Consider the following 23,963-nt stretch of genomic DNA (forward strand, 5'->3'; position numbering starts at 1 on the left):
CTGGCTGAGAGGGAGAAGCCATTGAGCCTGCTGAGCAGAGAGAGAAAGCAGGAAAGCCTTGAGTGTGTGCCACACTCAAAAGGTATCAGACCTCCCAGGAAAACAACGGAGAAGAGGTGGGGGCCTGAACTCATCTGTAGACCAGTCGGGGAGGCATTGTTCCAGAGTGGAGCTCACGTTCTGTTCTCTAAACAGTCACGGGTGGGGCGGCAGGTTCATGGAAGGACTTTTTTCTTGGGAGGTGATTCTGGGGAGAGAATAAAGGAGAGCTGAAGAGACACAGCTGCAAGTCTGGAAGTAAAATCACAAATTAGAAGAACACATCAAAAGTTCAGGGAGTACTGCTGTTTGCGAGAGATGATGGGTCCTTGCTAAGAGTTGCTGGGGAAATGAGCAGAAGAAAATGAAAGATAGAAGCAGAGACGAGCTGGCCAGAACCAGGAGGAACTGGGAAGAGACACCATCAGCTTCCATAGTGAGATTAGTTTCTGGAAGAGTCTCCAGTTGTTGCGTAATGACCATGCGTAGCTGTAATGAATTAATGCCATTTTCCAGTTACTTCTAACATCCTGTTCTTAAGATATGAATCTGTTTGATCATTGTGAGTCACTGAAAAGATAGCTTAAAATGTGTTTGGATGGAACCATGGAGCCATGACTCTGCCCTCAGAATCCTGAACTGAAGACAGTAATCCAGGTGTGACCTTGTCAGACACAAACAGAAAGCGTTTGCGGAAACATTGCTTTGGTGGGCTGCTTTGATTGAGGTCCTTCGGAGTCTCCAATGCCTCTTCTTGAAAATCCCTGTCACCTCTCTCATTTTCTCTCTGTTTTTCTTCCCCATGCCTTCGCTTTTAGAGGAAAAGTCCGGTAAGAGAAAACATATCCTTCTGATGCTTTGGGCAAATTATTATGTATTTCATTCTCGCCATCTCAGTATCTAACGCCTGTTTAACATCAAAACCAAGTTTCCAATACCAAGACCAAACTTTGTGAGCCAGGACAAGGTCACACGATGCCACTGGGAACAAGGAAGTCGGTTGTTAAGAGATTTCTTACCCATTGTTATGGACTACAAGGGGGTTTTGTAGAGGGTCACAGGCATACAGCTCAGTACTTTCCAGCCAAGGTTTCATTTCTTACCGCTTCCTCTTTCACTGGCCAAGCTGCCTCTGCATACCATGGTCATTTAATTTTGTTTTCCTGGACAGCCTGAGAAGGAGGGGGGTGTTCAGCCGTGGATTTCAGATTAGTCTGTTTTTAGTCATTTTTATTGTTTCAGTAATTCAAAATACCCCCTCCTGGGGTTGCTGGGGATTGGAAAGAGGGATCTTTTTATAAAGTAGATACCAAAGGCAGCATAATGGCTCAGTGGGTTGCAAGGGCTTGCTGCCAAGCCCGATGACCTGAGTTTGAATCCTGGGAACCACATGAAGGAAGGAAAAAAACTGACTCCCACAAGTTAATCCTCTGACTTCCACACACACCATGGCATGCATGCACCCGCATGCAGACACACAAAATGAACATAATCAAGTCTATCTCACCTTCTGAGTGCTGCTTGCTAGTGCTGTGGACGAATTTTATCGAAAGCACGATCTGATACGATGTAATTACACCTTTACCTTCGAACAACATAGATGTCAAAACAAAAACTTCCTTTTCAAAAAGAAAAGAAAAGCAGGAAGAGAAGTTTGTTCTCTTGTTTTGGTTGCCTGAAATATTGGGAACATGTTCCTAGCGTGCCTGTCCAAGACTGATGACGGTAATGCTAGCGCAAAATACAAACACATTTTTTTCACATCAGCCCACAGTTAGAAGTTGGTTTATTCCACCGAGCTCAACTAGGGGGCTGCTGGAAGCATGTGCTTACCTTGTGTTGTGCACTGGCTCTGTCTCTACCTCACGAGGAAACTGCCTCGAAATTCATATGTTAGGAAGGAGGAATGGGGGACACAAAAGAATAAAAATGAGTCCAAATAATAAAATTTGCCAAAATGTGGCCAAGGTTTTGTTTCCAAAATTACAATCAGTCGAGAACAATCATAAGTATGCATTCTGTTGCGTTCTGTTGCTGTTCAACTGAGCCTCTGTGAACGTACGTGAGGCGACAGTCATGAGGAGGGCTGTGCACGTCACAGCGCCAGAGTTCTCGGGAGTCTTTCCTTCCATACCATCTCCTGGACCCTAGATTATCCTCTGAGCTAAGCAAAGTTGGCCGATTCTCATTAAAATCTGCCGGTGGCATTTCAAAACTCTCCAGTGCTCATTGGTTCTCCTAGGAGGAGATGTTTCTGGCCTTACAGCAAGGTTACTTGTGTTTTCTCTTTCGCTGTGTTTCTGAGATATTGTGTAACTCAGATTCCAGCTCCGCTATGAATGAAACCGTACTTACTAGCAGGGTCTTTGTTTCATCTCCCAAGTGGGATTGCAGAAGATTGTCTAACTGGATTCAACAGCTAACTGGTAGAGCTGACCTGTGGTTCACAAGAACCAGCTGAAATATTGACACCTAACAAGGGTGAGGAAAACAGAGGCCTGCCAAGCACTTTATCCTGACTCTAACTCATTTAAAAGCCTGTCAGTCTGCTGGCCATGATTGTAGTAACAACTTACTGTTGATACAATCTAATTCCTAGAAAAGCCTGTAACACGTGAGGACTGGAGACATGGCTCACTTGGTTAAATGCTTGTTTACCAACATAAGGACCTCAGTTAGATCCCCAGAACTCACATAAAATTTTTTCTTTAAAAATCCACGCGTGGTTGAATTTCCATGTAGTCACAGTACTGACCTCAAAAAAAAAATCAAAATAAGGATTATCTCAAAGAGAAAATAAAATTGATCTTCAGAGCCTTCTCTAGGACACATCAGATGACCAAGGGGTTTAAATAATTAATGATTAATTAAGGAGAATTCACTCTGTGTGATACAGAGGCCTGCAATCAGGGACTCATTAGCCACCTGCGGGCTCCACGCAACTGAAGGGATGTTTTGTTTTGGCTTTTTTTGTTGTTGTTGTTGTTGTGCAGTTATAATTTTGGCCCATATTTAAGAATGAGACCAATTAATTTACCTTTTGTTAATTGAGTTACCCATTCCTCTCTAAAGAGGGGGCAACCATGAGGCCACCTCCTCCCACTCTAGGTCCAGTGGCCAGTGCAGCAGAGCGTGGTGAAGTTCAAGTGACCTCCTCCTACCCCGAGAGCATCTAGACAGGTGTCTCTGCTTCTAGAAAAGACCAGTTCCAGATCCTAAATTCATTTTCATCTTCGATGAAAATTCTGTAACTCATAAAACACAAACAGAATGCTAAGTGGTCTTTGAAATGGGATGGGAAATGACAGAGAATGGAGTAAAGATAATTTTTCTCTTGCAATGCACGGATTGCACCGAGAGCCTCAGACAAGAAATCAACAGGCGAAGGCCTCACCCCCACCCCAACTGATGATGGCTTTGCTGACCTTTCTGTCCTGCGCACATCTTTAAGGGTGGTGATAGGCATAAATCCGCTCCACTTGACTTCTAGAATTCTCTTGCTTCTAAAGATTTCAGGAGCTCTTCTTCACAGACTCGAAGTCGGCTGCATGTGTACTTGGCACAGCTTCGCGTCTTTTGGGTTCTTGTTAATCAGCCTGCGACAGTGTGAATTTGGATGGCGAGTCCTTGATGAAAAAAAATGGCAAATGAAGTTTCTCAAATGTTACCACAGGAGCTTGCCCTTTGCTAGAAAAATATAAGCATGAGCTAATTACTAAAATATGGATTTTTAAACTCATAGAAAATTAAAATACGACTTAATTTGAGTGGTTTAATACATTTGGTAATATTTTGAAAGTGTTTTAATTTTAAGTAGAGCAAGTCTTAAGTTCAAGGGACTACCTCTGTCTGGCTGCAGTCTGCATTTTAATTTGCGTGATATATCATAATCTCATATTGGGCAAGAATACCACTTACACTGCCTTATTTATAGTATTTCGAATTTTTGTCATGTAACCTCCCTATTTCCCTATTTAAATAATTTTCATCTGGTCACTAAACAATATTGTGGCCCAAATAGTCATATATAAAAGTGATATTTTTTTCTTAAAACAGTATGATAATGTCAGCTCAAAGATACATACTGTTGTTCTAATACTAAAGTTGCATCCACACAAAGACAGGTTTATAAAAAAGGTGGAGTGAGCATGTAGTGGTACCCGCAATTAATAAAGTCTAAACGGGGTCTAGAGGCATCCTTTACAAGCTTAGTCCTGGAATTGGTCATGTCTAGACGATAGCCCCTGCCTCAGCCAGACTCTCTTCAGGGGTCTTCCCCCAGGGTCATTCTTGAAACCACGGAATCAGAGATCTAAAACCTGTTCCCGGTTCTGCTGACTCACTAACTGGGTCTCAGATCTCACTTTGAACTAAATGTTCCCGGTGGCCTCTCAGACAGAAAGGCTACAAGCTTTTGTTCCCACGATCAGTTTATCTTTGCCTGAACCCCTGCCTGTCCCCGTGTTTGAGCTCCTAGAGTTTACTTAGAAAGTCTTCTACTTTCTAAGGAGTCTTAAAAGCAACACTTTGCGTAGCTACATCTGTGTCCTTTCTGGTACAGCTGAAAGATCCCAGAGGAGACTGCTGGGGCACACTGACGGCAGTTGTCGCCCAGGCTGGGGAAGTAAAGAAAGAAGTTGTGTCTGCATGGTGTATCCCCAGTTATCATCCACAAGTGTTTATGGTTGCCGGACAGTTTTCACAGTTTCCATGTGTGTTTATCAGGGGTTATCCACAAGAAGGTTGCCCAAATCACCAAAGTCAGGTTTAAAAAACAACTACCCCCTGAAATATGCATTCTGAGAACAATGAAGAGAAAAATCCAAAGGGTGGGTTCTACTAATAGTAATACATGGCATCGCTGGTGCTGGCACATGCTCTTGTCTAAGGAAACAGACGTGTCCAGACTATCTACATACTATCTAAATAGCCTACAAGTCCCCTCCCAAAATATTCTGGGAGAAAACTGCTTTTGACAAGACGTTATAACAAATCACCAATAAGGATTCTGTGCATTGCTGCCTTGTTCTTACGGGCAAATACATAAAGCTCCGCCCCATTAGCAAAGCCGTATATATGTCTCTCTCTGAGGTTTTCCCAAGTCTTCTGGGGCTTTATGAGCCCTACTCAGGTGCCTACCGCCTTGCTCTGACCTGGTGATTTGGGGTGTATGATTAGTAGCTGTTTGGAAGCCTTCTGTTACCCACGCTTGTTGACTGATCCATCGTTCTCTGACTAGGTGTCTGTTCTCTCTTCCTTTTTGCTGACCACAGAGGCGCAGCCCGGTAAGAACTCTCAATATTTTAAACCTTAAACACGTGTAGAGAAAGGGAGGTAGCAAGGCTGGTTTCTTATTACCGTGATGATCAATCACCCAGTGTCCAAGCAGCAGACGAATTGGGTTCACTGGTTGGAAGCTTCTGGCTGTCTAAACGGGAAGACATAGCTTAGAATTATCAGAGCATTTCTCTGTCACTGAATTAATGTTGCATAGTATATATCTGCCGTGTGACAAAGGGGGTTGTGTATGTGTCCAAGGACCAAAGTGTGGCTAACACAAAGTTAACAGCAAAGTGATGATGGTGTTGATGATGGTGACGACGATGATGAAGAAGAGGAGGAAGAGAAGTGTCTTCAGAAATAATAATAATTAACAACAATAATAATGTGGGGTTAGAGAGATGGCTCAGTGGTTAGAAGCACATAAAGAACTTGAGTTAGGTTCCCAAAACACACACTGGGCAGCTCATAGCTTCCTTTAACTCCAGCCCCAGGGAATCTGCCCTTTTCTTGACTCTGCAGGTACCTGCACTCATACACAAACCCACACAGACACACAAACATGATTTTAAAATAAAGTAATAAATTTAAGGTAATAAAATAATATAAATATAAATATTAATAAAACTGAAGAGAGGTATTTTTAAACGACATCACTTTTAAGCCCAAATTCAAAATACACCCTTGTTCCATAACTTACATTGGTCAGTACACACTGATTCATACTCAAAATTCACCCTGAGAAAGGGAGGTGCACTCCCAGGCTGTTCCATCATTCTAAATCCTGTCGCTTTAGACAGCTTTGACAAGCTATTCGTCCTGCTAGTCCACATTTTCCAAAGGGAATTAGTTTCCTCAGGTCGGAGAATCTGAAGAATTTAAAGTGTTACAGCAGTCTCTTGCTGTTTGGATAATGGCATCTACCTAATCAGTCCCTTCGAGAGGGTATGGCTGCCATGCTGGTGTGCGCATTTAATCCAGGCACTAGGGAGAGTCTAAGGCAGGAGAGGGGGGGGGAGGGAGGAAGGGAGGGGGAGAGGGAGGGAGAGAGAGAGAGAGAGGAGGGAGAGGGAGAGGGAGGGAGAGAGGGAGGGAGGGAGGAGAGGGAGGGAGGGGGAGGGAGAGAGAGAGAGAGAGAGAGAGAGAGAGAGAGAGAGAGAGAGAGGAGGGAGAGGAAGAGGGAGAGAGAGAGGAGGGAGAGGAAGAGGGAGAGAGAGAGGAGGGAGAGGGAGAGAGAGAGAGAGAGCAAAGCTCTTTGAAATGTTTCTAAGCTTGTGCCAATCAATAGTCATTACCACTTGAGGCAAATACCACCCCATCCAAGTGACAAGCTGCTGGTCTTCTATTTAAACTGTGAGATGGCCTCTCCAGAGACAGCTAACCAGAGTATGATGATTCTGACCCAACTGTCAGGTGATTTCTCAGATTGTGACAACTCATGAGGAACGAATTCATTAATCAAAATGACAAGTAATTCGCTACTCTATATATGTGCATGCACATATATATACATATGTATGTATATATATACATATATATATTCAGCAATAACTAACAGAATGAAAAGAAGGTCACTTGAGGCTTCAGTCAATGGGCTTCCTTCCTGGATGTGGCGTCTGTGGTGACAGCACCTCAGCCCCACTTGTCATGCTGTAGCCTCAGGTCCTCAGGGGCGGCTGTGCTACACACTCAGCTGACAAGGAGAGCCTCTTTCCTGTTTGGCTGGCTTGTTGCTGTGGGCCTTTTGAATCTATTCCTTTGTGATTGCTTTATTCTTTCCCATTTCCAAGCAAAGCAAGCTTTCTTGTCTGGCTTGCACTTACCTCAGCCATTCCTGAGGTGTATTTGATGCTGTTGCAGGAGCTTCCTTGCTGCCTTCCAGTGATAACTGTGTGCGGAAGGAAGGGACACACGTGGCACTTGGCGGACACTGAAGAGGTGTTATCGCTTCCTCGGATATTATGATTTTAGTAAAGTGAGCAGTGTAGATAGATCTAGAGGGCTTCGGTTTAGGCTCTGGTATCTTCTGTCTGCTTTATTGCAGTTCTCACAGTTCAAAGTGGGGCCCTACTCCCTCAATCAGCTCATGAATCTTGGAATCCAGTAGTTGCTTGAGTCCTGCATGCCCTAAAATAGTTCTCATGACTGAGGGCCCACAGCCCAGGGAAACATTTCATCTCTGCTTTAACAAGCCGTTCTCTGTCATCTGTCTATATATCTCCTATACCCAAACTCCCACAATGAGCAAAGCAGACTGAAGTCAGCGTATTTATTTTATTACTAATAATGTGATCATTCTCTATCCGGCACATAGGGTAAGAACAAACAAATTGCCTTTTCCAGGCAAAACAAGCTAGAAGATGTAATCTGTGCAACTGAGCCACCCACCAAGAAACATCTGACGGGGCTGCTCTGGCTCAAACTGTTCCTCTCTCATAAATGGATTCAAACTGGGGCTGAAAAATTCCGACTTGCCAGTTCTAGGAAAGATGAAGTACAACCCATCAGTCTTCTGCGGGTTGCTAGACCACGCCCTGCACTGGTAGCGTTACTATGGCGAGAACACAGAACAGCAGCTATCCTGCCCCACAGTGAGAAAGGGTGGCACTGAGCGCCTCTTGGACCCCTTCCTTGTACCACTGCCCCCCACACACACACTTTCAACTAAAGCAAGACATGCCCTGCCTCATGATACCACCCTCCTGGCTTCTTGCTTTTCTAGAAGAATCCATGCTCAGAACCTTCCACAGCTTCTGACTTTCAGTTACGACTTTTAATTGAGTTGCTTTTCCTGTTATCTGAGTAAGTTTGTAACAAGAAAGGTGCCAGCCCTAGTAGTGACCTGCATGGATCATTCCTGCCAGGGCTGTTTGGGTTCTTCCAGAGGCTTTGCAGAGATGACTCCTGATTGGCAACCTGGTGTCAGCAGGGGGCAGAAACCAAAGGGGAAGAGGGGAAGGGAGGCTGGAGCCTCTGGAATCCCTGTGTAAACATTCCTGTAGGTAGGATATGAGGAGACATCAACACTCCCCACGTACACCCTTTAAGTCCTATCTGTTCTGCTAACTGTTTCTGCCAAGCATTTCAGGATCCCATCTGACTAGGGGCAGATCGTACTCATATATTCGAAAATTTTCAAATACCAAACATTTGAAAATTTGGATTTTCAGAAAGGTTTGGAGTCTTACGTGCTAGAGTTCAAGAAGTTGTAAGAGACCAATCTGTGTCCTTACTAAAGCCACCCAGGTAAGGGGCTTGCTCATTCCGGTGACTCTCCTTCTTCTCTGTCACCTTAGAGGAACATGAGAAGCTAATGTGTGTGTGTCAACCTACAGGCTCCAACTTCAAGGTGATTCTGAGTCAAATTTCTTTTTCCCAAACTGGGGTATCATTGAGTTCAGTTTAATTGAAATGACAGAAATAATACATATTGTGCATAACATATCTGTGGTCTTAAGCCTTATAGTGTTTATTTCTAATTCTAGGGTGCAATTAAAAGGAACTTATCCAGTAAGTATATCTTAGCTCCCAGCAATAGAGTATGGTTTGGCAGAAGGAAGAGTTCCTTGGATCTTGGAGCATAGTAGCATTCAAATTGCACAGTCTGGGGATTTATTCATAAGGCTTTCGAAACAAAACATTTACAGCAAAGATTTCTTGTTATGATGGAGGGTATCGGTTCTGAATAATTAATGCTTAAATTCTCCAAACAAGTCTATTTTTAGAAAAAACACCAGGGTTTTCTTTCTGTGTTTGTCAGCTCTTGCTGTATCTTTAAGCTTAGAAGTGAATGTAATCAAATGCGTTTGATTAGACACACTGTAGCTAGCGGTGGGGAGAGAGGAGGCATGTCCAGGAGGAACTAAAGGCAGACACAAATTACCCATTCTTACATTATTGGGTATATAATGTTCAGTCCACCGAAGTAATAAGACATAAGCGATCATATAGAAGGCCTGATACCCCTCCTGCCACATAAAATGTACTCTAGGAAAATCTAAATTCCTAAAGTTGCACCATTTTCTTGCCATTTCAAAAAAAAAAAAGGCATGCTGACAGCTGGGTCGGCATACTATGGACATATGGCTTGGATTATTATCCCCCATGGTAACTGAGAACCAGAACTCATTCAGGCAATGGGCATTTGAAGAACGGTAGGCTGTTCCTCTGAGCTCTACAGTATACAAATCTTCCATTGTTGGCTTGTTTATGGTTTTTCTTTGGGTAATGAGGTTTTACAAATGCCAGAGAAATCCTGCCACAGAGGACAGCTATATGCCTGTCACACTGCCAGAGGAGAGGGTTTGTTTTGAAGTTTTCATGTTAAGTTGCTTATTGATGAGGCTTAAATCTCTAAGTGTTTCCACACATAGCTCATATGTCACCCCAGAAGGGACTGGTAAAGATATGCCTACAAAGGTCTTTTGTCCTGTGTGTCAGGTGAAGAAGTCGCAAGGCCCAGGCGTTCCACCCCAACTCCAGAACTTACAAGGTGAGCATGGAAGATACCGGTTGCGTTTTACCCATCATGAACTCTTAACTGTTTCACAAATATCCTCCAGGCCTCAGTGGATGAAGGGCCTAACATGTGTGTGAGTTCATATATCTACAGCATGGGCCCAATCTGCTGTCACTTCTCCCACATGCAGCTCAAAGGGGAACATTGGGTAAATTCCTGCATTTGTCTATGGCAGAATGTGCGCTCTACTTACTCACAGATCTAGAGTTATGTATAAAGAGGCTTTCTGATTTCTGAAATGGTCAGCTAAGATATATCTTATTGCCCTATAAAAGAGAAGTCGGATAGATGGATATACTTTCACGATACATTCCAACTTCCCAACCAAGGGACCTTCTATTTTGCTCTTCCTCGCCCCCACTGTCACAAATTGTTGTGTTTCACAGTGGCTTCTTTGAGTGTAGTATTGCACAAATAGTTACTGCTTCCCAAAGTGATAGTTACATCTCTTTAAAATTTGAATTATTTCTGTCTTCTCATCCTCCACCTGCTCCTCCCCTTTCCTCTCCAGCCCTCACCTGCATGACAATGCACACAGAAAGCATCAGGCTCCCAGGTGGGAGTCAGGTCTGGAAGGAATAGAGACAAAAAACAATAATAAAATAATAATCATCCATCTAGATATACGGTCAGGAGGAGAGATGAGCTACCTCAATACCCTTTAAGATATACTGGGTTGAGACATCACTAGCTTATTAAGTAGGAAGGAGCAAGATAAAATTAGCAACTGAGTGGCCCAGTTGTTTTTTATCCCAATACAACTTCCTGGGCACCAGTTTAATAGCTCTGTGCTTGACTTTTGATAAACTGCATTAATTACAACAAGAAATATGGTGATGTCTTGTTTGGGTTTCTATGTCTATGATAAAATACCATGACCAAACACAACTCAAGGAGGAAAAGGTTTTTAAGTCTCAGGTCCCAGTCTACCATCTTAGGAAGTCAAGGCAGGAACCTGGAGGCAGGAACTGAAGCAGAAGCCATGGGGAGTGCTGCTTACTCCTTGTGACTCACTCAGCCTGCTGGACACAAGACCACCAGTCCAGGGATGGAACCACCCCCAATGGGCTGGGCCCTCACGTCAATCATCAAGAAAATGCTCCCAACACACTTGCCTTCAGGCCAATCTTATACAGACATTTTCTCAATTAAGATTCTTTCTTCCCAGATGACCCCAGCTTCTGTCAAGTTGACATAGAAACTAGCCAGGACAGGTAATGACAAGTATAGATTTTTTAGGCCAGACATGTTGGCACATACCTGTAGTCCCAGTACACAGGGGGCAAAAGGCATAAGGATCATGAATTTTAAGATAGCCCAGGCTTTATAAGAAGCTGTCTCTAAACCATAAAAAGTAAATATGTATAGTTTTTTTTGAGTTTGTGTGACAGAAAGGTACCTTGTAATAAACTGTCATCTCTAATATGTCACTTCTGAGAGTAGAGATTTACCATTGTGTTTCTGTTGAAACTGCACCTAGGCCGCTGTTAGACATCAAGGTCTTATCTCCCGCCATGAGCCTTTTCAACATGGCATCTCCATGTGATCCCTTCTAAGCCCAACAGAAGCCTTGTACACACGTGTGCATGCCTAAGTACACAAGTGCATATGCTCATTTAACCAAGGAAAGTATTTGAAATTTTGTGTATGGTTTCGAGCGTTCATTTTTGATCCTTCTCTCTCTCTCTCTATCTGCCTAAATGCATGTTTTAGCAAGAAGCCTCCAGATGACACGCTGGCCCTCGCTCCTCTCTTTGGTCCACCGTTAGAATCAGCTTTCGATGAGCAGAAGACAGAAGGTAGGAAACTCTATGTCTATAGCACGGCTTTGGAGTTACTTCTGTCAAGTGAATGGATGTAATTGTGTCTTGGGAACATGAAGACAAAGCACCCATACATATTAAATAAAATAATTACTTTTTAAAAATTTTTCTGGTTCTCTTAAAATGTTCAGCAAGCATCTTTAGAATAATCATTCCTCTCTGTGATGGAGTGAAAGGTTAAGAGATTGCACAACCTTTAAGAATAGGAACCGCAGCACAGAATCCAGATGTTTTCAGAACTGAAGCATATGCATAGAAGTCTTTAAATATACTGGCGAGCAACAAAACATGTTCACAAAGTAATTCCTAAAATGTCTGAATGGTACAGAAATGGTGACAGTATGTATAGTGGCATCCAGAGTGCCCTTAGGTAACCAACTAGGAAGAAAGTGTGGGCTCGCCTTTAATTTAGATCCAGGTACCTACACAGACACCCTCTTGCTCCCCCACACACCATGCTTCTGGTTCTGTTCTCAGCACACTCCCAAATTAAAGTTCCAGGGTGACACAAGGCATGGCGGTCATGTAGTGAAGCTCAACTTTAACCAAAGTTCTAAATTCCTGTTTGAACTTACCCTGAAATTTTCCGTTTTTATGTTTCCAGTTCTTTTAGATCAACCTGAGATATGGGGTTCAGGTCAACCAGTTAACCCAAGCATGGAGTCTCCGAAGCTAGCAAGACCGTTTCCCACTGGAAGTAAGTGATGTGTCTGACTCATTTTACTCTCTGTCTGCATAGTAAAATTTTAGGTAACTGTTAGAATGCCTAGATAGATAATGTTTGAATTTAAAAAGAGACATTCTTATCCTACAGGCTAGATCAGGTTACCTAAGCTGGGGTGAAATAAAATGAAATCGTGTTGTGAGCTTTGAGGCAGCCCCTCTTCTGACATCTTACATGATCTTTTGTTCATCCATCCTTCACATATGACTATGTATAAGTCAGCAGAAGCTGAGCTGAAAGCACTGGGCAGCCACGCAACACAAGTACTGAGCAAGTCCGGCTGGGTCTCTGCTAGTCCCAATGAACGCCTGAGATTACATGGGACGGAAATGACCCATAGACAGTAAAGACGACCTGGAAAGCAAGACAGGCTCTCTAGCAGAGAGATGGACACTGCAAGGAAACCAAGATAAATGTGTACAATGATGCCGGTTTCAGCCAAGGCGACTGGAGAGGGTCCTAAAAGGCCTCGGAAATCCTTCACCTCTGGTGCATTGAACTAGCTGGGCTGATAAATTAGTCAAGCCAGTCACCCGTGGATTTATGAAGTCTCCATCCATAGATGCCTATAGCCAGATGTGCATAGAAGGTACGCCTCAGAATACTCATGGAAGGAATGGATTTGAAGAGAAGATATTTGGGGAGTGAACAAGCATGGAGGGTCTTTTATTAAACACTGAGACTCACCAGCAAATACTCTCTCCAGCCCAGCATCCCCGGGGCTTTGCTGTTGGTGTCTAAAACTGACCATAGTAATTAGCCCAATGGATTCAGAACTAAAGGCTCAAAGGCTATGTGTCGGGAATGTCACGATAAGAGTGTATGATCCAGCCTTTGTAAAAATATTTTCCTCAAACACAGGGAGGGCAAGCAAGAGTCAGCAGCTTTTCTTCAAGCTCTGAACTTGGAAAAGTGTTACAGAAACAGTGTGAACCACAGAAGTTCTGAGTGCTTCTCCATGTGACTGAAATATAAAGTCAATTTTTTAAAAAGCCTCTTTTTTTGGACACCTTTCTATACAGATCTAAGCTATACAAATTATTCCTAGAAAATTCTTCTTATTAAGTGGCAAGAAAATAAATGAAAGTCATATTTGTGGAGATAGAGTTGGAACTTTAGGGCAAACTGTAGATGCTATGTGTCCACTTATCATAGCCGAGGCTGCTGTTTAACCCCTGGACATCCTATAGTTATGCTTGCTTTCTGGTTGCAGTGGAAATTCACCTCTTTTGTTAGTCCTTATGGTATTATTTTATGATATCTAGTGGTTATTATCTCAACTTTTTTTACAGAGGTGATGAGTTAAAATCGAAACCTCTGATTGGTTCTGAACTTGTAAGGAAAAGGATCCACTTGGGGAATAGCTTTCAACAGCTCGTAGCTAAGATTAAGAACCACTTATGAGGCTGGAGAGATGACTCAGTAGTTTAGAGCACTGGCTGCTCTTGTAGAGGACCTGAGATTGGTTTCCAGCCCCCACATGGCAGCTCACCACTGTCTATAACTCCAACTCCATAGGATTAGAAGACACCCTCCTGTCAATGTCATGGGCATTCACGTGTTGCACATACATGAAGGCAAACACTTATACACATAAAATATAAAATAAAATGATTTTAAAGAATTACTTATCCATGAGTTTTAAGATAGGAAGGCATATTATATGTGTGAGTGTGTGTGTACATGCATGTATGCATGTGCCTCTGTGTGTGTGTGTGTGTGTGTGTGTGTGTGTGGTAGGAGTGGAGAGCTGAGGAATGCCAGGAAGACACTCTTCCTGGGGTGTCAGGGGCTCTCTAGCCTTGGGCCCACCTGGCTCATTCTGATCTTAGGCTATGAAATATGGGCTCACACTCAGGCTCACAGTGAGGGAGGACTTATGGCAGCTGTGTGAACTCTTGAATCTACGAGACATGGCAGGTGAGAAAATACCATACATTTAAAGAAAAATAGAATTTATCTATTGGAATAATAATTCCAAATTTCATCAATAAAATGAGAAACCCTATCCATACGAACAAATTTTTTGGTAGGGGATAAAATACTTTTTATATTAGGATTTTATTTCCTAAGAATGTTTGTTGGGAATGTTTATTCTTTAACCCATCACTTCACTTCTGACGTCCTAAGACATTCTGTCTTAGGGTTTCTGTTGCTGTGAAGAGACACCTTGACCACAGCGACTCTTGAAAACAAAGACATTTAATTAATGTGGTGGCTTATAGTGACAGAGGTTTAGTCCATTATCATTGTGGAAGCTGGAAGTATGGTGGCATGCAGGCAGACATGGTGCTAGAAAAAACTCTACATCTTGATCCAAAGGCAACAGGAAGTTGACTGAGATCCTGGGCCCCTGGACATATCTTGAAATAGGAGACAGTGACACACTTCCTCCAACAAGGCCCCACTTACTCTAACAAAGCCACACCTACCAGTAATGCTATTCCCCATGAGATTGGTGGGGTGGCCAATTACACCCAACACATGCTATGAGTTTAAAAGCATAGTATTGCAAAATCTGTCCAGATACAATACAGGCAACATCATCCAGACTAGTTTTAAAACCCCTTCCTGGGGCTGGAGAGATGGCTCAGAGGTTAAGAGCATTGCCTGCTCTTCCAAAGGTCCTGAGTTCAATTCCCAGCAACCACATGGTGGCTCACAACCATCTGTAATGGGGTCTGGTGCCCTCTTCTGGCCTGCAGGCATACATACAGACAGAATATTGTATACATAATAAATAAATATTTAAAAAAAAAAACCCTTCCTGTATCCCTCTCAGGACCATTGCTGTTTCCATGGTTACACCCTGGACTGGACCTATGTTAGCAGGATTCATGATCAACCACTGTGACTCCAGAATACAGCCAATGTTTATTCAACAGGGTACCCCTTGCTCCTAGTAAAGGAATTGAATTTAGCTGCGGCTTGATGATTGTTGGATAAATAAAATGTTGATTTTATTGCTATCTGACCTTTTGCAAAACTCCAATGGTCATAAGATGGAGGACTCTGAATGCATCTGTCTCTTGGAGTCCTAGTTAGAGTTGTCATTGCCGTGATGAAACACTATGACCACAGACAATTTGGGGACCAAAGGGTTTATTTCGCTTACATATCACAATCCATTGAGAGAAGCCAAGGCAAGAACTCAAGCAGGGAAGGAACCTAGAGGCAGGAGCTGTTGCAGACACCATGAAGGAGTACTGCTTGCTGGCTTGCTTCGCATGCCTTGCTCAGCCTGCTTTCTTATAGCACCAACGACTGCCAGCTCAGGGTGGCCCCACCCACAATGGACTGGGCCCTCATACATCAAATTGCTAATTTTGAAAATGCCCTACAGGCTTGCTTGTAATCCTATCTTACAGAAGCATTTTCTCAAATGAGGTTCCCTCCTGTTCAGTGACTCTAGCTTGTATCAAGATGACATAAAATTAGCCAGCACACTTGGCACTGCAATTTTAAACATGTAGACCATGGCTAGCCCACAACCGAGACTAGGTGTGTGAATAAAAGCCCAAATCATGCTTCTTTTGCTTTTGTCGTAGAATTCAGGAAGAATGCAATCACTGACACAATGCTTCTCTCTTTGCAGCGCCCCCACCTCTGCCTCCAAAATCTGTACCAGCCACCCCACCTCGAACAGGCTCCCCCTTAACAGTGGCAACAGGTAAACTAGGTTTTTGCAGTTCTGAGATGATGTGGCAAACAGACCCATGGCCTTGGACGACAGCATGCCCTTGATGCATTGGGAAGCATAGGCTGTGCTCAGGTGCACAGGGCTCGTGTTGGGTTTCAATGTCACGGCCACTGACTGTGCTGACTTGCCGTAAGGTACACTCCCAGGTTTCACAGAGACGTATAGTTTTTTAAAAAATGTAATTTTATATGATGGGGGCTACATTGATTATAAAGTAGAATAAAGTAGCCACAAAAATGAAAAGCCGTCTATTAACTCAATCCCTCACTTTGTGGGCTTTCATTTGAATGACTTGAAACTGAGTAGTCTCGAAGTGCAATTCGTATCTCTCAAGAGCCAGTAGCCTGTCTGGTAGAACTAAGATTGATTGCTTAGGGTATATAAGCTTAAGTAGGTTCCAGAATGAGCAGTAAAGTGTTGGGGAGATTGTTTTCTCCAGCGGTCATTCAAATACTTAATCATTTCACTGCAAAGGCTGTGATAATAATTATAAAATATGGCAAGAAATTGCTCTAAACTATTTTAGACATATCATTTCTGAGACAGAGCTTTACCTTCCTATTACAATCAATACTATGCATTCATGCAATTTATAATCTGCCAGGTCTTAATGGACAAGTAATTCAAAGTGGTCATAGTGATTTTTTTTTTAAACCAGAGTCCTAGAATGTGGCTTTTTGGAACCTTGTAGCAGCTTTAGGCCTGGCTGTTCCTGCAGCCTGGTGAGGCTGACAGAGACAGAACGGGGTATTTTCCAGAAAAACAGAAAGTTAGGCCCAGTGGTTTATGAAATCTATACTGACTCAAGTCCAATAGAGGGTCGTTGAAAGCATCATCAGTAAGGTATCTGCAGGTTTAATTGTTTGGAGACCCTGTGCCTCATTAATTATATTAGCTGCAAGGAAATCTATAAGCAATAAAATCATAAATTGTTGCCAGCCGTGCAAAGGGCTACCCCATTTATCGGTGGCTTTGCCACCTTGGAAATTATCTCCTTTCCAATCAGAACTATGGAAACACCAAGCCATTTTTTATAGCCCAGGAGTCCCTTACAAGTAAAATGAGGTATGGGCGTGCTCTCCAGATATCTAGGTAGCAGTTTCTAATTTGAATAACCTAATTGTTGCCTTAAAACAAAAAAGGGCCATTTTCCAAATTATAATTATCAAATGTTTTATACTTCACTAAAGGATTCAGTTTTTAATTTTCTCTCTTATTATTGATATGTGTAGAAAAGAATCCACTGCTTACGTAAGCAAAACAAAATTCTCTGTATCATGCTTCAGAAAGAAATACATTGTAGTCACTACTAGTGCATTAACAAACAATCTCTGCTTTGTGAGAAAGGGAAACTCTAAAGATGCTTTCATGATTTTCCTCCTGTTAACACAGGTATCCATGCAACATGCCCGATCAGAAGCAAATGCCTTGCTGTGCCCCCTGTGTGTGTTGTGTATGGAGTGTGCTGTGTTTGTACACATTTATGTGGGCTTATCTTAATAATCTTTTTGTGTTTCTGGTGTATTTAAAGTAAATCTATAGCTAAATGTGATGTCCTTTTTTTTTTTTCTTTTCAATTACCAGAGACTATCACTAGTTTTTACCAAACTTTCTGTTTGGCATCCTAGACTGGAGAGGCTCTGTAAAGATGGGGCTGGCTTTCAGGGCTCAAATCTTGGGCTCTGTTACTTGTATTCAGCAGCCCTCCCCTGGAGCAGTTGCACTTCCAGAGCCTGAAGTGACCCTGACACTCCCGTTTCAAGATGATCAGTGCTGCTCCACTTGAGAGCAGAACTGTGCTCAGATTTTTAAACAAGAGTGAGGTGCTCCACCGCAGTCACCTTCCATAGGAGTAACGAGAGCATAGAAATATGAGTCGCTTATTGAAGTGAGTCCCTACCCTCTCCCTCCAGTGTTTAGCTCTGTACAGGTCTTTCCGCATCATGAAGAATGCCCACTGGGGCATCTTACATGGTACAATATGCCTGCTAAGCTTTGCCTCCACCCTCCTTCTAGCCCGATACAAGTAACAGTAAGAGTTAATAAAAATTTAAAATCAACTACTTTAACCACAGGAAATGACCAGGCAGCCACAGAGGCCAAAATTGAGAAACTACCATCCATCAGTGACCTGGACAGCATTTTTGGCCCGGTGCTGTCCCCCAAGTCCGTTGCCGTTAACACTGAAGAGAAGTGGGTCCATTTCTCTGATGCTTCCCCGGAACATGTTACTCCAGAGTTGACTCCAAGGGAAAAGGTGGTGACCCCACCAGCCGCATCAGACATCCCGGCTGACTCCCCAGCTCCAGGCCCACCCGGCCCCCCAGGCTCCACAGGTCCCCCAGGGCCTCCTGGTCCTCGCAATGTACCATCTCCGCTCAATTTAGAAGAAGTCCAGAAGAAAGTCGCTGAGCAGACCTTCATTAAAGATGATTACTTAGAAACGCTCTCCTCTCCTAAAGAGTGTGGGTTGGGACAGAGAGCAACTCCACCTCCCCCACCACCACCCACCTACAGGACTGTGGTTTCGTCCCCCGGACCTGGCTCGGGCAGTGGTACGGGGACCACCAGTGGTATGTCTCACTGTTCGAGTGTGCTTGGTGTGCTGGGGAATGGCCGTGGCTGCTGCGCTGTGAGCAAGACCCTCCTCCTGCCTGGCAAGTGGCTGTAGGGCTTCCGCCATTCCTCCTCTGGTCTGGTGTCCTGTGGCCCTGTGGCATGTTCTAGTCCATTGAATGCTCCAGTCATAGTCCAAGTGTGTGGATGTGTCTTGTCCTGCACTCCCAGCCCTAGGAGTGCCCTGACTTGTACCCTAGAGTTAGGAGGTACAGGGGTGGGGCTCTTTGTTCCTTATAAAGAAGGCTGTGACGGTGTTGTCTAGAATTCCGGAAAGTTCTAGAATGATAGATTTCATAGCAAGTAGATTGCAGGTTAAATGTCTGAATTCTTTCCTCTTCTCCCCTACCCCCTCCAAGATATCTCACCAGGGCCCTATGGTTTATACATCAAAGTGTGGGAGAGGATATCCTGAGGTTTGAAAGGGAGCTACTTGAGAACAACCATTGGATGAGTTATCACTGGTACCTGGGTCACCTGATCAGGTCTCTGATCTCGTGTCACACACTCGTCAGGTCACCATGCCACCTCTAGGTATGGTGATAGGCAGTGGGACTTAGGATGCAAACGCTCCTGTTGAATTTTTTCATCTTTATTTGAAGCTGAATTTTGTGTTTTTTAATTATACAAAGGTAGGAACACTTGCCACACATGCCAAGGAACTACTAAGGTTTTTTCCAAAACCCTTTACTCCACCTTTGCTCAGTCACCTGGTCAGAGGCTCAGTGTCCTTTTCCTCTGCATGCGGGTTCAGTCTCAACATCTTCCAGGAGGTCGTGAGTGCCACATTGATATTTGCTTGGAAAGAGGCCACCAAGTTTGAGGGGCTTAGATCTAGAAAGTCACCTAGAAGAAAGGCATTTGCCTCCGCCCTAACGCTGTTGCTGCTGCCTCTTTGCAGAGTGGCTTCCAAAGCTTGCACTATGTAGGCAAATGCACCTGTGCTATCAAGGGAATGATCCTGATGACATCAGCAAGGGCTGGGTTAACTGTGTGCTTAGCCCAGCGGCCCTACAAAGGAAAACAATCAATACTTAAGTTTGGGGAGCAGAGCAGTAAACAGAACCAGCCAGTGTCTTGCCATAAGAACCTTGAGAGCTTTTATTTTCCAATAATAGAACAACTAAATACATTACTTCAACCTTGCAACAGCCAACCCGTCTTCAGTACTAAAATGTCCCCAGTTTACAGAGGAAAAGAACTGTTTAGACAGTTAGCGGTTGCAGACTTGGCATTTAAACACTCAGATTGCATCCTGCCCTGAGCTGTACCTCTGACCACTACGTCCTTCAGGTACTTCTGAAAAGTTTGGTCACAAAACAGACTGAACTCACCTCACTACTGACGTCCACTTGTATACCACACAGTGGTGGGCACTCTCCAGAGTGTTCTTAAAAGACCCAACTCTGCTTCTCTCTCCCATCCTAGAAGGCTAAAGCGGCTGCTCCCATACAATGTAACCTTGTAAGGGCTTGTCTGGGATACAAGCTGTGTGCTTACCTAGAAAGAAAGTAAGCAACCTCCGACATCAACCCTGAAGATGCTAGCTGTCAGCTTAAATGAGGGGTGTGCCTCCGTCATTCCTTGATGTGCTCTCATTCCCGGGCTAGGTTCTAAGGGTTCCGAAAGGGCATTCCAAGAAGTCGTCACCAGCAGCCCATGGTGGGCCATCATGCACTTCTCAAAGCAGACATCCACAGCCAGGGAAAATAGGGCGCCTTTGATCTTCACCTGTGTTCTCCCCCTCCTGTCACCTGCCATATTTAAGTTAGCTGGCCACTGATCTGGTGAGGGACGGCCAGCTCCTCTTTCTGTTCGGGAATCTTTGAGAGTCTGGTTACTATTTCAGTGTGCAAGTTTCGTGTCCTTATTTGAACTTGATTGTCAAATGTTACCAACAGAGACTGTTAATTCTTATGAAGTAACCTATAGAAAACTGCATTCAGCTGCATTGAGGGGTTAGATTTGTAAGTAGGAGACTGAACTTGACTAATGAAGCCCATGAATAAATAAAATTTTATACTATCATCCCCTGAATTAAGTCCCAGTTAATGTGTGACTTCATCTTGTATGGGTGCCATATAGACAAACTGCCCCAAATGAAAATTTGGGATCTCAACCATAGGGATGTTTGAATGCTGCTCTTCATGAGTCTTGGCCTGGTAGGACCAGCTTTGCCTAGACATCTCAAAGCATGTGTGAACATTCCCACTGTACACGCAGCACGGGTGGCTGCTGCTGTGACCAGCGGCCCCACCCACAACATGACTCAGAAGAGCTGCTTGCTGCTGAAACAGTGGGAACCTAAGAATTAGTGACTCTGACTTCTATAAAGCAAAAAGTTCCTAAGCCTCAGCTAGAGCATGACTTCACTGAAAGGCGGGCATTAGTTCTTGGTATCTGTAGAGTATGTGCCCGGGCACAGGAGAAACGTGTTGCTAGCCTGCAGCAAGTGTAGATTCCAGAGAAGGAAGAGAGTTAGGTTCAGAGTGACATGTTCCAGCTCAGGGAACTGACACATGACACAGTGCTCAACTATATTAAATACACACACACACACACACACACACACACTGACTTTGAACAACCTGGGCTTGTCTCTTGATTAGAGCTACCGTAGCTATGATGAAACACCATAGCTAAAAGCAATTTAGTGAGGAGAGGGTTTATTTGGCTTACATATCCTGAGGGAAGAACTCAAGCTGGCAGGAACCTGATGCAGAAGCCATGGAGGAGAGCTACTCGCTGGCTTACTCCTCATGGCTTGTTCAGCCTGCTTTCTTATAGGACATAAAACCACCAGTTCAGTGTGGTACCACCCACAGTGGGCTGAGCTGTCTCACATCAGTTACAAATAAAGGAGATGCTCTCCAGACCTTCCCACAGCCCAGTCTTATGAAGGCATTTTTCTCAGTTGATGTCCCCTCCTCTCAGATGACTGTATCTTGTGTCAAGGTTACATGAAAATAATCAGAAGAGGTTGAAATGAGTACATTGATTGCTGACCTTAAGGAAAGGATGATTAGCTTCATCTGACAGATGAAAGACCAAAGCTCAAAGAGCTAACTTGACCCTGGTCACAAATCTTATGAGTAGCTGATGTCTGGATTTCTGTTCTGCCCTGTTCCCGCAATTGTTAAGTCCCAAAGAAATCACACAGAGGTCTATATTAATTATAAACTGATTGGCCCATTAGCTCAGGCTTCTTATTAACTCTTAGAGCTTATATTAGCCCATTATTCTTGTCTATGTTAGCCACATGGCTCAGGACCTTTTTCAGCAAGGCAGTCACATCTTGCTTGCTCTGTGGCTGGGCCAGAACTGCAGAGGAATGGGCTTCCTCCTTCCCAGAATTCTCTTGTTCTCATTGGCCCTCCTCTACTTCCTGTCTGGTTGTTCTGCCTATACTTCCTGCCTGGCTACTGGCCAATCAGCATTTATTTAAAATATAATTGATAGAATACAGACCACTGTTCCACATCAAGTAGCAGCAGCTAGATCTGCTGAAGATGTGTCGGATTCCGTGTCCTGAAACTCTGCCATTTCCACTCTGCCGCCTCCACTGCCTGCAACCCTATCCACAAACGGAAGGGCCAAAGCCAGTACACTGAAGGTTGAGAGCAGTAAATGGGCCGAGAGCAAGCCCAGGTTGTAATTGCCTGGAGCTCACAATTTAAGCCTTAAACAGTGTGTTTCCCAGGGTATTTCACACCATCCTTCTTGAGGGTAAAATGAAAGGATGATTGAAAATCAGAGAGAATAGGGATATATAAATATGACCTTGCACCCATTACACCTGAAACCAGTGAGAAATGTCACAAAAGCATGCGGAGCATTGGTTTAGTTGTTAGGTGCTCACCAGGCCCTGCACATCCCCTGCTGCACCTTGTGGTTCTGCCCAACAGGGGTTCATCAATAATCAATGTGTCTTTTAGTTTTTTTGTTTGTTTGGGGTTTTTTTTGTTTTTTTTTTCTTTTTTGGTTTGGGTTTTTGATTTGTTTTTGGTTTTATTGTTTGTTTGTTTTGTTTTGTTTTTCAAGATAGAGTTTCTCTGTGTAACAGCCCTGGCTGTCCTGGAACTCACTGTGTAGACCAGACTGGCATTGAACTCACAGATATCCACCTACCTCTGCCTCCCAAGTGCTGGGATTAAAGGCATTACCACTACCACCAGGCCATGTCTTCTAGTATCTATGCATCTCTTGACTATCTGTCTAAATAATCTATTACTTCCATTACTTTGATAAGAATAGTATGATGTAAGAAAGAAATCTATAAAGGAAAAGGAAAATAACTCACTTTTCAGCTAATAGCATTTTCTATTACTTTAGCTATACCTGCATCACAAGGCAGCTGTTGGCACCCTCTTTGGTATCAATTGCTTTGTATTATACAGCATCTTAGCGTTAAGCAAGTTCAGAAGCACGTTCAGTTTGGGTTGTTATCAGTACCTTTGCATGGTAGAGAGAGTTTCCGAGAGATAAAAGATCCCACTCACAGCTGAGTAAGGGAAATTGGGAGCAAAATTCAGTCTTTCACCCAGTCATATTGCCCTGGAGACTGTCCTCAGTCCAAGCATTCCCGGAAGAGGGGTCTTGAATTTCTCTTCTAAAGCTAGTGTTAGCCTGAGCTCCATTCAGAGGATAATAGGTGCATGAACAAACATTTTGGAACACTCCTACGGCAAAATAGTCCTAAAGCTGAGTGGAACACCCCTGTGACCCCTCCAAAAAAAAATCCCATGAAACCTTCCTGACAAAACTGCACTGTTTAAGAATATATTTCCTATCTCTATACTCACAAGTCTGTCTTCTAAAAGTATGCTGTGTATAACATCTACTTAATACTCAAAAGAATCTTTGTAGTGGCCTGTCAATCATACTTTGTTTTTAAAAAGAACGTTAACCAAATGCTGAGAACATTTAGATTACAAAAGATGTACACATACTGGAATAAAACCCTGTTGTATACAAGTTGTGGCAGTCCATAGTATATCTGAAGCTTCAGGAGATGTATATGCTTTGGGCTTAGCAAACCATTTGTGCTCTGTGATCATGGACAACTAAAAGAATGTCTGTCTTCACTGAGGTTCAAGCAGGGTCTATTCTCAAGACAAGCGTGAGGATGATGCCACACAGGGAAAGTACTAGCTTAGATCCTGGCTCAGTAAAACAACCTAAGAGTAGAACAAAAGAAAGAATGCAGTTGGTACTAGCAGAGGCAAGTGAGGGTATCAGGGAGGGGCAGTAATGGCGTCTTCA

General features: G+C 43.5%; 1 protein-coding gene across 35 annotated transcripts in view; it reads left to right on the forward strand.

Annotated features, from left to right (window-relative positions):
• The window catches only part of Sgip1 (SH3GL interacting endocytic adaptor 1), a 194,846-nt gene that overhangs the window by 123,976 nt on the left and 46,907 nt on the right, over positions 1 to 23,963 (forward strand). For 18 of the 35 annotated variants that reach the window (XM_075946069.1, XM_075946078.1, XM_075946068.1 and 15 more), the window contains 6 exons: positions 8,805 to 8,829; positions 9,760 to 9,811; positions 11,552 to 11,637; positions 12,266 to 12,358; positions 15,981 to 16,055; positions 18,161 to 18,658. In XM_075946069.1, coding sequence (XP_075802184.1) covers positions 8,805 to 8,829; positions 9,760 to 9,811; positions 11,552 to 11,637; positions 12,266 to 12,358; positions 15,981 to 16,055; positions 18,161 to 18,658 — 829 coding nt within the window. The remainder of the gene's footprint in view (positions 1 to 8,804; positions 8,830 to 9,759; positions 9,812 to 11,551; positions 11,638 to 12,265; positions 12,359 to 15,980; positions 16,056 to 18,160; positions 18,659 to 23,963) is intronic. The other 17 variants (XM_075946090.1, XM_075946086.1, XM_075946088.1 and 14 more) reach the window with 2 other exon arrangements.

This window comes from Microtus pennsylvanicus, chromosome 13 (genome assembly GCF_037038515.1).
Source record: "Microtus pennsylvanicus isolate mMicPen1 chromosome 13, mMicPen1.hap1, whole genome shotgun sequence".
NCBI classification, from domain to species: Eukaryota; Metazoa; Chordata; class Mammalia; order Rodentia; family Cricetidae; genus Microtus; species Microtus pennsylvanicus.